At 46.6% G+C, this 13,200-nt stretch overlaps 3 protein-coding genes across 3 annotated transcripts; 2 read left to right on the top strand and 1 right to left on the bottom strand.

The window, feature by feature from the left end:
* Window positions 1-324: 324 nt before the first annotated feature.
* Window positions 325-2,159, bottom strand: N7498_002004 (transposase; the record flags this gene model as incomplete). The annotated part of the gene is made up of 2 exons (XM_058449066.1): window positions 325-1,356; window positions 1,620-2,159. The coding sequence occupies 2 exons, from the start codon at window positions 2,157-2,159 to the stop codon at window positions 325-327; spliced, it is 1,572 nt and encodes a 523-aa protein (XP_058311410.1).
* A 1,613-nt stretch (window positions 2,160-3,772) lies between these two features.
* Window positions 3,773-5,323, top strand: N7498_002003 (fungal specific transcription factor domain-containing protein; the record flags this gene model as incomplete). Its single annotated transcript, XM_058449065.1, has 1 exon — window positions 3,773-5,323. The coding sequence occupies one exon, from the start codon at window positions 3,773-3,775 to the stop codon at window positions 5,321-5,323; it is 1,551 nt and encodes a 516-aa protein (XP_058311409.1).
* Window positions 5,324-7,738: 2,415 nt separating this feature from the next.
* On the top strand, window positions 7,739-9,001 carry N7498_002002 (TDT family transporter; the record flags this gene model as incomplete). Its single annotated transcript, XM_058449064.1, has 4 exons — window positions 7,739-7,937; window positions 7,992-8,145; window positions 8,203-8,785; window positions 8,840-9,001. The coding sequence occupies 4 exons, from the start codon at window positions 7,739-7,741 to the stop codon at window positions 8,999-9,001; spliced, it is 1,098 nt and encodes a 365-aa protein (XP_058311408.1).
* Window positions 9,002-13,200: the final 4,199 nt, after the last annotated feature.

Below are 13,200 nucleotides of genomic sequence, written 5' to 3'. Positions count from 1 at the left end.
TGAAGGACTCGTTGATGGAGGGCTACAGCGTCGTGAGGGCTGCAGGCGGGCCCCGTGGCACTCCGTGTATTTCTAGGAGAGAATATAGCTATACAGGAGGATACTTGGTATATAGAGAGGGGTTCCGCGGCGGGCGAGAAGAAACCGTTGCGGCGAGAGCCCGGCTCTCCCTCGAAACGGCGATATTGCTTTCGAGGAAGAGGGTATCCAAAATATACCCGCCCCAGGGGCCCTCACCGCTCTCACGGTTCGGGCCCTCCCTGGTCTAATTATAACCCTGGTCTAATTATCATAAATTCCAGTACTGCCCACAGATGAAGCTATTTACAGCACCATACCCTGTCTGTCTATACAATAAAATAGCTCCCCGTCCGGTCCAGTCTCCCATCTAAGCTCTGCCTCTCTTCTCTGATTCTCCGCGGCTTGTAATTGGCCATTGCGCAGCATTTCATCGCACTGTTTCTTGGCATCCTGCGCCCACTTCCGCCTCTCTTTCTCTGCCTCTACAATATCCCGCGATTGTATGAGGGCATTCGCATCCCTGACAGAGAGAGGGCCCCCTGTACGAATTTGGCGGCGGGTTTTAGGGGCCTGGGCCCCCTCCCTATTGGCAAGCATGCGTCTCATATCTGCCGTGGTCTGGGCAGCTAATTCCGCCTGGGTGAGGCTACCTTCGAAAATGAAGTCAAGATGCCGCGCAATCTTGGCTGCATCAGCGTTAGCAGCTGCGGAGACTTCTGTAAGGGCTGCCATGCTCTTCTGGGCCTTAGTAATATCTTGTCGCAGCTTTGTCAACGTCGTTGGTGGTGAGTTGATAGTAGAGCTTGATGCCGGCGGAGTTTCTGGCCTAGATTCTTGGCCATACTCTGGTAAGTGATTGCAATTCCACTCTGGTAACTCATACTCCCTGCCCTGGTCGTATACCACTAGATCTGGCCCGTCCTCACCACGAAGTTCTTGGGAAATGACTTCAGAATCACATGGCCATAGCCCACAGCGCTTGAATGAATGCCGTATAGTTGTATCTTTGAAAGTCTTCATGCGAATAGCATGGATTTGGCGAAGAAAATCTGCCTTCTCTTTAATAGAGCCACCCCACTGTATAGTCTTATTATTGTACTGCCGGTAGTAGTGCTTGTATTGCTGGAATGGCTTTCCGTCCAGGGGTTGTAGGAGATGCGTGAGCTTCGGAGGGAATCCCCAAGGAATAATTCTGTGGTTCTGGCAGTAGTTGATAAAGTCGAAGCATATATGTGATGGGTGGTTATCCATGAAAAGAAATCGATAATCCCCACGCTGTGTAAGACGGGATTTTGTATGCTGGTCAAAATGTTGAAGCCATTGAAAGGCGCGCACCTAATAATAATGAGTATATTGCCTAACATAGTTCCCTAAGCGCGTACCTCATTATTCCACCCGGTAGAGGATGTGGCAATGATATAACTACCTGGTAAATCTGGCTGCTCACGATACTAATTCTCCAAATGATATGCGCCTCGGAAGAGGAAGAAAGGTGGCATTACCTAGCCATCTGCCGCGATGCATTCGACTCCTGTCACTGTTTCCCCAACTCCACCGGTTGGAATAGACTTTTTATTGCGTTTGTGCTTGGTAACTACCCGTTGGAATTTTCCCTGGCCAAGTTGGAAGCCTGATTCATCGAAATTGTAGATATTCTTTGGCCCAATTTTGTAGTGCTTTAGCGCTACCCCTAAGCGATGAAACCAATCGATTATTGTCGGTAGTCTCTCGGCATCCATTCGCTCTGCCTCCATTGGCTTCTGTATGATATGATTGTAGTCGCTGGGGAGGCGTCTGAGGAGGTCGTAAGCCCAGTTTTTACCGACGCGTCGATCAAAACCATTGCGCGCCAAAATTTCATTTGCACAGCTTTCAATGTCCTTCGGAGTCGGCGAAATATTTGCATCATCTAGAATGCCTATCCAGGCAATTAATGCCTGTTCCTGGGCATTATCCAACGCCTTATTTGGGCCAGAACGCTCCGAACGAGATTTGCGACCGCGAACGCAACCCCTCAGCTGCTGGTAGGAAACGCCAAATTCACGCGCCAACGGTGCGATTTTTGGTTTCTTGCGCTCATGATACACACGCAAAGCAACAGAGAGTCGATCCTCGGTTTCTTTAGAATTTTTAGGCATTGTGATGGTCGGTAAATAAATGTAGAAGAGAGATGGTTGGTAGAAAATGATAATTAGACCAGGGTTATAATTAGATCAGGGAGGGCCCGAACCGTGAGAGCGGTGAGGGCCCCTGGGCCGGGTATACCTCTGAGCTACAACACGAAGAAACATGACATTTTCACACCAGAAGGGGTCTAGAGGGCAATCTGCTGGTTGATACCCCTAGTCAACCACCTACTGCGTCACTAAAGGGGCTCTTCTTTATTTATTCCACTGGCGATCGCGTGTAAATGGTATAAATAATGGCAAAAGTTACGTTGGGCTGAAAATTAACGTTGGGGTGAAGCGCACCCACTAGCGGAAGCGGTGTGGGTGAGCGAAGGCACGGATACCATTTTGTCACCGCGGGATCTTCTTACCCCTAATTTCCAATCCGCTGCACTTCTCTGCCTCAGCTTAGACTTTGCATACCCCTCACTCCTATTCTGCGAGCTTCCCATCCCCACTAGGCACAGCAGAGACTATATAATGTGGGAATTTTCCATCAATAGACACGGCGTACCCGTCAGCTCCGGCTTTAATAACTCTCCAGCTGCCTGCCAATTTGGTCTCTTGGTCTATTCCATCTGCTCCATGGAGAGGCGTTCATTCGGAGTAATATCGAGAGTACACATGTTGAATGAGCAGTAAAATGACTTTATGGGCCTTCAACACAACGTCAATGTTTGTTTCGACAACATGATGTAGAAGGGAATTTCCTTGCAGATCTCTCGAATTAACACAAGCTCCATGTTCAAGTAGTGCCTTTCTCATTTCAAGGGAGCGCGTGCGTGCAGCAAGGGAAAGGGGTGTTAGCCCATCCCATCCATGTTTCGAAACTAAAAAACAGCCCCAAGAAATAGAAAATTGCGGACTATCACCATGTTCTGTGGTTGATAAAGTTACCTGATGGGGTAGAAAATTTGAGTCTCGTCTTGGTTGCCAACGGCCCAGTTCGTCCTCCTATGGCTAGCTCGATAGGGTAGAAGAACTCCTTATCGCAAACCTGGCTTGTAGTGTATCTTTCCAGAAAACCGGCGTTTTACGTTTAGGTGGAGGACCTTCGCTTGCAGGGTCCCGTAATTTTTGAAAAAAACTTACGAGGGGCCAGTCAATAAGGCTTAGCGGCGAAACGAGACAAGTATCAGGTGACTTGACCCCCCCTTCCCGTCATCCTCGCGGTGCGCCAGCAGGCCTTTTTTTTCGGTGGCAACTCCGAGGCCTGACTGTGACCATCATTCTTCCTCGAGATATAAGCTTAATTAATTATCCATTGCCCTTACTTTCTTTGGAGGAAAGAGGGAAGTTGGCAGAAAAGAAGGCATTTCTGGTTACCTGACTCAGAAATGCCTCCATCACTATCTACGCACTCGCAAACGCGTCCCTCGGCTCTTGCCTGCACTGAATGCCGAAAACACCACCTCAAATGCGACGCTCAAAGACCTTCATGCTCACGATGTTTAAATGCACAAATCAATTGCGTTTTTCTTCCCTCTCGTCGAGGCGTCAAACGAAGGCTCAAAAATACCACGCGCTTGATAACCGACACAGGCACCGATGCAAATCCCTCCAGTTACACTTGTCCTGAAGCAATGAATGAGATCCTATCAACAAGCGAATATATGGCTCCTCAAACCTCCCAGTTGGATCATTCAGCTGGTCCTCCAACTCAAGGAATTTCGTCTGCGTCATTCGTTCCTGAAAGCCGTCTCATCCGCCTTTTCTATGAAAATCTTCATTCAGCTCATCCGATCTTGGTTCCTGCTTCATTATTCGAAAAATGGAACTATCCGTTCTATTTGCGCCAAGTTGTGAAATTCATAGGGAGCCACTACTCGGTTGTCCTCAATAATGATATCTTGCATGAGTCCACCTGGGTTACCCTAAACGGCTCTTCAGAGAAAACGCCTCACATGGTCCAGGCTCTTCTTCTATATTCTACCATTATGCGGGCTCGGAATGACGTCTCCAGAGCCGAGTCTTCTCTTACTCAGGCAATCAACATTGCTTTGGACCTTGGAATGCATCAAGAAGATTTTGCGACGAAATACTCTGAAGAGAGAGGATATGAGGCCGAGAGCCTGCGACGAACGTGGTGGGAACTCTCAATTTGGGAAATCTACATGGCCTCCCTGCATGAAAAGGTCATCCTGCGATGCAGCGATGTTTTCTCTTCTGTGTCGTTGCCATGCGAAGAGTCGACATATGCATCTCTTCGCTTTATTCCAAAACCTCAATGTCTTGCGTCTTTCAGAGCCAGAGTTTTTGCGGCAGATGAGGAAGTCAATCTTTTCTCATCGTTTGCTTATCGTATTGAAGCAGTCCGTATTCTGGCCAGGATTTTGGTTCTCAACAGCCTGCCCGAGACTCAACATGATCACTTGCAAGCCGTCGCAAACACTCTTGTCAGTTGGATTCACCACCTTCCGCAACAAAAAATTGACATTGTGGACATGTACGGAAACATCGATGAGATGTTATTTCAGGCTCATTTCACAATCCAATATGCTGCCATGCTCCTGCATTTACCCCGAAGCAATATCCGACCGGCATTTCCCGATTCGATTTTTTCAATATGCCCAGTGACTCCTGTCCGTCTTTCGCCTTCCTTGACACGCCATGTACACGATGTTAAAGTCATAGAGGCTTCCAAAAAGCTGTCTGATCTTTTATCTGTGCGTTCTGATGCCAAAGGCTACAGTCCTACAGTCGTGTTTGGCTCAATATTGTGTGGCCTCGTTCAGCTTGTTGCGACCGCGATACATGGGTCCGAATGTTACGACCACCATCAAAATCGGGTCGTGCTCGTTCTTGGATGTCTCAAACTTCTCACGGCGAAGTGGTCTCTAGCGCAAGAAGCTCACTTTCATCTCAGAAAGACAGCTGCTCGAATAGCCACTAACTTTACGGAGTATTCACCGTTCGAAGGCCCAACGACGCCAGGCCAAGATAACCAACGACCCAATATGGCTTCTGGTGAGGCCGCCATCCTTCCACCTATAGAAAATGATGCCGTGAACAATTCATTCTCATCAAGGCTCTTATCAGAATTCGTCGATCCAACTTGCGGCGATTTGTTTTCTCCATTTCCCATGACAAGTTCGGAAACACTCCCGGGTGTGCCGCGGCATCAAGTCGCCTAACACTCAAATATGCAGGAAACGTTGCATATGAGTGTCTCCACGTTTTTCATGAAGAGATATTTTTAGTATACCAAGTTTAATTCAAAATCTAGGCAATTAAAGTATGTCCGAGAGATAATGATTCTGATTTCTCTCTAATACAGTCAACTTTCAGTATTGACATGCCCATATATTGCATAATCTCGCTCATAACATCCCTTTTTGAAGGATGGCCCACTCGCTTACCAGTTACGTTATATAAAATCGTTGTTCACATTTTACATATCTCACTTATAACATGGGATTTCTCTTGGATGGAGGGCTATGCTATAACTGGAAGTTTACTGTATATACTCTCCTTTTTATGTGTGGATCTGAAACAATTAAGTATTGATCTCCATCTCAGTACCCTCGGCAAATAACATTAATTTGGAACTCGTCCTTGATTGGTGATAAAGATCATACTCTAGGCAAGGCTATATCACACTACTCATTCATAATGGCTAGACTGTAGATCATTAGCAACGGAGTCGGCAAACAAACAGGGTTTAGCCCCCGAACAATCGCCGATCAGGAAATTTCAAGCCCAATCAGTTCGGAACAGATCGTCCCTGCCATTTGACAAGCAGCCAGGAACAACACCAAGGTGCTCACGGCACATAGATTCGCCTACAGTGGACGCCTGGCATTGCGAAATACTCGGGAATGACACGAGTGATTTGCTAGCTAAAGAAGCAGCTATACCGGGGAAAAACACCCGTTCTGCTTTTTGCTGTCACGCGACTCACATCTCAGCGCTAACTGTGGCTTCTTTTAGGAGACTTTTGACCTTGAATTATTTGATTATTTGATTATTTTATTAAGATCTTGATGTCTTGTGGATATACTTTCAACTCCGCAGAGACGGAAAAGAGGTGAGAAGGGACTCCATAAATCAGATCTCGTCTCCGGACCAAGCAAGCCTGCAGCCAGCGTGGTGGCTAGTGAAATAAACCAGCAGAAAATCAAAGTTACTTTGATCTTCCATATTCCCATCATTCGTATCCAGATCTCTTAATGTACGGTCCGGGGAATAGGGTGCACAAGGTGAAAGCGGCAGCCGAGGGACTACCGTACTGATGTAAAGATCAATTTGGTGGAATAAAAAAAGTGGGTGTTCGAGACAGGTTGCGTCTGTCGAGGTTTCTTTGTCACAGCCATTTGTTTGCCGCTAAAGTTCAAGATCTAGATTGCCTTGGATACCTGACTGCTCAAGCACCAAGGAGTCAAGGAGATTTGCATGGCCGACCAACAGTCGTAGATCATAGTCTGCCCGTGAAGCCTCACGAATAAGCTTCTTCCGGGCGATGAGAGCCAAGTAATAAGGTTTTGTGATGGTCATATTTTGCTGGTTGAAGCAGTGCACTAGAGAGCAGAGGTAGGCACCAGAGGCATTGTCGGAATAGAGTTCGTGGTGATACAAGGCGTTGGTTGCAGCGAACACGCAAGTCTTATGGATACTTATTGAATGGGAAATAAAGTTTGCCTAATTTCCCTTGGGTCATTAGAGCACACCAACCTAAGTCATTTGACGAACTAAGCAGGCGTACATTGGTGGTGAGCCGAAGAGGAAACCAGCAGGATATCGGCCGAGAAGATTTGATAATTCTGCTGATTGTTTTTGATTTCGACCGAGTGCGGGATGAGGAGGCTGGCTGAACAAGATGACCAACCGCTCACTCACTTTTGAATCTAGGCATGCATCGCAAATTCAAAAAGATTCCACTTTGATTAGCCTTGAAAATACCTAGTAGGGTGTGCTTATGACTTTTTTCAATAGAGAGAGTTTTTTGTGAATCTGTTACGTCGTTATTGCCGTGTGACGTGCTTGCTCATTGTTTACTCGGCGAATGCCTTCGGCGACCAAAAAACCCTTTAGAATGCCGCGTGGAATGCGGTCGCACAGTGATGAACCTAATTGGTGCAAAGGAAGAGGAGTAGACCCGCTAGCTCACCGCCTGCGCCACCTACTAATCGGCCCCATGGCCCCTCATAAATTCCCCTCGTAAATTTTTGAAACATTTACGAGGGGCCGACTAGTAGATAATCCGTCCTCCTACCAGGCGTTCTCAATTTGAAATCCTTTGGCTCTCTTGCAGAGCTCTTTTCCCTTGACAATCATGGATCCCTCGGGGACTTGTACGAATTGTCAGGCTGCAGGTCACCCATGCTCAACTCACGGTGGCTGGGAAGAGACAAGCCTTGATCATTTCGAAAATATCATCCACGAAAAAAACCAAAAAGGGTTGAGACGAGTCATTATAAACTTCACTCCATCGTTTGTTAACCGCTTCCCTGACTTCGGCCTTGGCTAACTTCTCTTCGGCAGATGGGTAGGAATCATTTGTTTGGTCGCAACAATATCCCTGGCTGACCATCTTCTAGTTCAGCGCTACTATGGGAACGGGTATCGTTTCGATTCTCTTGCACAACCTTCCCTATAATAGCGTTTGGCTATATTGGCTGTCTGTGATTGTCTTCGCTTTCAATGTATTCCTCTTTGTCCTTTTTAGCATTATCTCCTTCGCTCGCTACACGCTCTTCCGAGGTCTCTGGACATCAATGCTAAACCATCCCACGCAGTCTCTCTTTCTCGGTCTTTTTCCCTACCTCATAAAGAAGTTTTCATCAGATACTAATGCTTCACCAGGCACGTTTCCGATGGGCCTTGCCACTATTATCAACATGATCTGCTTCGTGTGCGTACCTGCTTGGGGTTCATGGGCGGCGACTTTGGCATGGACGCTGTGGTGGATTGACGTTGTGATCTCGCTCGCGAACAACATGTATCTGCCTTTTGCCATGTAAGCAAGGTTTCAGAGGTAGCATCTGTTACGAAACATGCTGATCAGAAATTGCAGAATGTCTCGCCATTCCAATCAGCTCTCCGGGATGACTGCAGCCTGGTTGCTTCCTATTGTGTCCACCATTGTTGCTGCTGCATCCGGTGGCATTGTGGCATCGGTTCTGAAGAATGAACAACACGCGCTCTGGACCATTATTGTGAGTTACATTCTCTGGGGAACTGGGGTGCCCTTGGCAATGATGGTGCTCGTCATGTACTTTCATCGACTCACGATTCATAAACTCCCACCTCGAGAAGTCATCGTGTCGGTTTTCCTTCCTTTAGGACCATTGGGCCAAGGGTCGTTTGGTATCATGCAACTTGGAAAGGAGGCTATGAGAGTTTTTCCCCAGACCAATAGTCTGCCTGCCCAAGTTGCAGCTGGAACCGTGCTTTATATTGTTGGCTTCATGGTTGGACTTATCATGTGGGGATTTGCCCTTGTGTGGCTTTTCTTTGCCCTTGCGTCAATTAGACGCTCCAAGTTCCCCTTCAATATGGGATGGTGGGGTTTCACTTTCCCTATCGGTGTCTTCACCGTCTCGACAACCACTCTTGCGAAGGAGCTTCCTTCACTGTTCTTTAAAGTCTTGGGCACCGTAAGTCCTGCTCTTCATTTGTTCTGCTCACATTACGAGCTCTGACATGCGCAGATTTTTTCCGTGGCGGTAGTTTTGCTTTGGGTTGTCGTCAGCGTAGGGACAATTATCCAAACATGGCAAAGAAAAATTTTCGTTGCGCCGTGTCTCAAAGAGTGGGAAAATATGGAGGCTCAACGATATGCGAGAGACGGGCAAGTTCCGCAAAGTGTTTAGATTATTTCGTGAACATCTTGAGAGGTTTTGATAGATGTCACGAAACTCCGAAGTGTTTTATATCAGGAAAGATGTTTGTTTCCCTTCAAACACTGACAGATACAAAAATCCCACAAATAAGGATTCAATGATACAGGAACTCTCTTGATAAACTTCATATTGATTTTCACGTCAAGTGCTACCTACTATGCAATACCCACTTGTTAAAGAGGATTGCGAAAATATAGCTTCCTCTTTGTCAACCTTCTTTTGCTATTAGACCACTATGAATCCGGGGAATAAGAAATGACTGCATATGAATTCGCAAGGGCAATCACTGATGCAGCTCAGAACACACCTTGCCATGTGGGTGATTGGGCAAGCCAGGCATTTGTCACCTGAACGTCGCCAAATCCTGGAATTCTACAGTATGCATGGAAGCTTCGAATCGATGGACTGGACAAATCAGATACAAGTGTCTAGGGAACTCGCGAGATTGGTGGAAAGTATTAAAATCGATTGAACTACATTAAAAGCATAATTTTACTCTAAAAATGACCATAAACCACTTGGTACGTATACCTTCGCACACGCAACTTACCATGACCAGTTAGCAACGCGTAATAGACTGCTCCTTAAGTACTAACTTGTTGGATAGGTAACAACCACCTTGTGTCATTGATTTTACTGGTGCCAGTGTCATGAGGCCACTAGACTTTGCTGAGGTGGGACTTAAAATCAATTTTGACTTCGCGTTATATGTATAACATCTTCGTGCTCGTCAAGAAACAACACTTCATCGACTTTCCTCTCTGAATTACAACAGCTGCAAAACTTCAATTTGTTGGTGAGCATTAGATGTCTGTGCGTAACACTTCACTTTTGGAAAGATCTCTCCTTCAATTTCTGCTCAGGAGATTCGGCCTCTTCTTGATCACCTTCTTTGTGCTCTATCGACCTTCGATCGTCTATAATATATCATTAACGAATATTATTAATTTGGAGAATAGATTGGGTCACACCTAAAATTTTCTTGGCTACTTTTTGACCTGTCATTGAAGTGGACGTAGGAAAGAAGAGGTAGAATCCGCAGGCAGTCAAGATAGAGCTACCAAAAATGAGCCTATTGAGGAGTAGAGATAAGCAAGTATGCTACATCCTAAATATTGCTGAAAGAAGCCATACCAGGAGAGTGGTCCTAAAATACCGCTAACATATTTCGGGCCTGCCTCGCCGGTTGTCTCAGCAACCCCACAAGCTCTCTTGGGCGTTTCTGGAGGCATATCCTGCGAAAGATACGAGTTTGAAGAAAACTTCGAGCTCGAACTTGGAGGACTTTGCATCAAACCATTGTTAAGATAGTTCGACGCAGAGGTTCTGCAGCGGCTGAAGGCAAAACGTTGCCCGGAGAGGTGTCTGTAATAGATCATAATTTCGTGGCTCGCAGAAACGCGATGTGGGATAGGTGGAGATTGGCTTCCTTTCAATGCCAGGTGATAACGCTGTACCATCCAAACTGCGTCACAAATGCGTCATATCTACGTCATATCTACGTCATATCTACGTCTAATTCGCGACACGAAGGGGACACTCCTGCTTTCTACGGAGAAAAAAGGATTGAAGAAAGCTTCGTGTGCCCATGTGATTCGGGGATTACCGCTTGCACCTTGCCGTTATCGGCAGCGCCCTTGGCTCTTGGAATAGTCCCCGATGACTTGAATGGGAATTGCTACAGACACGGCACGTTTTGCTAGTAGCATAACTAACGTATTCCACTACCGAGTGGGCCACACCACCGAGTGGGCCACCGCAGAACACCATATTAAATGCTGTTTTTTTACAACCTAATATCTCAACAGTCAGGGCTCCTATAGATAGCAAACTCTAGGACTATGTTCTATACAGTAAATGTAGTACTTAAATAGAGTCTAGGAAATTTTGGTGATGGAGAATTTGCTATATATATATTTCTGGTTTATTTAGCTAAATTACCACGTAATTTATGGTATTGTGGATATGGGACATTTTGATCGGCCTCAGATTAATATCTACTATAAAGAATGCTTATAAATACCACTATACTTATATTGAAATAAATTAGAGCGATGGCTGTTGAGATATCAGGTTGCAAAAAACAGCATTTAATATGGTGTTCTGCGGTGGCCCACTCGGTGGTGTGGCCCACTCGGTAGTGGAATACGTTAACGTAATTCACAAGCGAGCGGCCCACACAAGCGAGCGGCCCACCTAACCACCTACTTTCATTTTACATCTAGTTTTTTCAACCACAACGCCTTTATATTAATTATTCTACCTAACTGGACATGTGGGGGACTTATGCCCTTTCTCACCGCATATAGAACAGGTGTATTGACGTCGTCGCGCTGGTGCTACCGCTTGCTGAATAGGCTGGCTAGGGGCTGCTGGAGACGGTGCAGTAGGCTGTATAATAGGCTCATGGGTTTGTAAATACTCCTGAGCTTCCTGCACTGACATACCAGCTTCGTAGGCTATGCGTCTATTAACCCGTGCGCGCTTTTGCTTCTGCGCTGCGTTGGCAGCCCGTAATTCCTTAACTTCTTGCTCAAGTAATATACCATTCTGCATAGCGAGCTGGCAGCCCTTGATAAGCTGGTTTAGCGCGGTCTGCGAGGGCGATGGGGGGCTATTTGAGCGTCGTTTAAGGAAAGCCTGGATTGACGCTCCTTGTTTAAGCAATTCGGCGACGGTCGCTGGTGTTTTAGGGGTAAAAACACTTGATCGGCTACTTGGGCGGCTTCCTGAGGGTGTAGGCGTCCGAAGCTGGATATTAAGCTTTGAAAGCACTCGTTCTGGATCGAATAGCACTAAACCCGCTGCTGCGAAGCTATTTTTTATTGTAAGCGCTTGAAAAGCGCTATCGCGAGCATTTGGGTAGGCAGTGAGGAAATCAAACTTGTCAATATGGTTAATGCCAAGCCGCATTTTTTGATCAACCAAGGTTCCATATAAGCGCTTTAAAACCGCAAAACAACCGATATCAAGTGGCTGTAAAAGATGCGAGCTATGCGCTGGCATACAAATAGGGATAATCTCGTTTTCTGAGCAAATTTGGTCGAAATAGGGCGTAAGATGGCTACCGTGCCCATCAAGGACTAATAATCGATATCGGCCATGCGTACGGCTATTCGTTGATGGTATGAATAGCTTTTGAAGCCATCGAAGGCCAATCTCGTCTGTCGTCCATCCATTTTGACTAACTTCAAAGCGCCAATCTCTCGGAAGGTTCTCAGTCCAAGCTAGATTATGTAGTTTGGCCTTAAAGATAATCGTGGGCGGAAGCGCCCACCCAGAAGCGCTAATTGACTCGATTGTAGTCACCCACTCGCGATTTCCTGGCTGTAAAACTGATCGCCGACCGTAGTATTCTGCTCGGGTAATAACCTTTGCGGTCGCTGTAAGGCCCATCGCGAAGCCAGTCTCGTCAAAATTGTAGATATCCTCCGGTAGGATACCATATTGCTGAATTGTAGTTTGTACGCGATCAAACCACTCTTGAATAACCTTTGGATCCTCTTGTTTTGCTCGCTGAGAGTCGTATCGACGTGAAAAACGAGTCTTTAGCTCTGGCTGTCTTTTGACATAGTTTGTGACCCAGTTTTCGCCGACCGTCTGGATTGGGGTTGAACCGCGCTTTGCAAGCAAAAGATTCGCCATTTCTCGCACCATAGCTGGCCTAGGGGCTGCTCCACGCGTATCCATTGATAATATCCACTTCTTAAGCGATTCCTCTTCAGTTTGGGTCAGTTTATGGTTGTTGGCGCGTGTTTGAGGGCGAAATAGGCGGCCGGTAATGCGCATGCGGAGGGTAGTACGAGGCACATTAAAACGACGTGCTACCTCGCGGATAGAGGTGATTTCTTCGTTTTTTATAGCCTGTATAGCTAATTCGAGGCGGCCCTCTTGCTCGATAGAATTTCGGCTTGATTGAGCACGTTTTGGAGGCATGGTGGTTGGTAGAAAATAGAAGGACGCGTGTGGACGCGAAAAAATGGCTGGGTGGGCCGCTCGCTTGTGAATTATGTTAGGGTTCGGGGATTGATTAGATAAGAATGGACATGGGCTTCACCCAACCCCACTACTCTTCCGTACTTGGCGCGCATGTTAAACACAAGTTGGAACCACGTGCTCATAAGTTCAGGATCTTCGCAGAAAGCTCTTTGAAAGTCATAGGCGCGAGA

The sequence above is a fragment of the Penicillium cinerascens genome (assembly GCF_028974065.1).
Source record: "Penicillium cinerascens strain IBT 15544 chromosome Unknown contig_1_segment0_segment0, whole genome shotgun sequence".
In the NCBI taxonomy this organism is placed as follows: Eukaryota; Fungi; Ascomycota; class Eurotiomycetes; order Eurotiales; family Aspergillaceae; genus Penicillium; species Penicillium cinerascens.
Note: the sequence above shows the minus strand (reverse complement) of the source record. Positions and strands in the feature narration are given on the sequence as shown.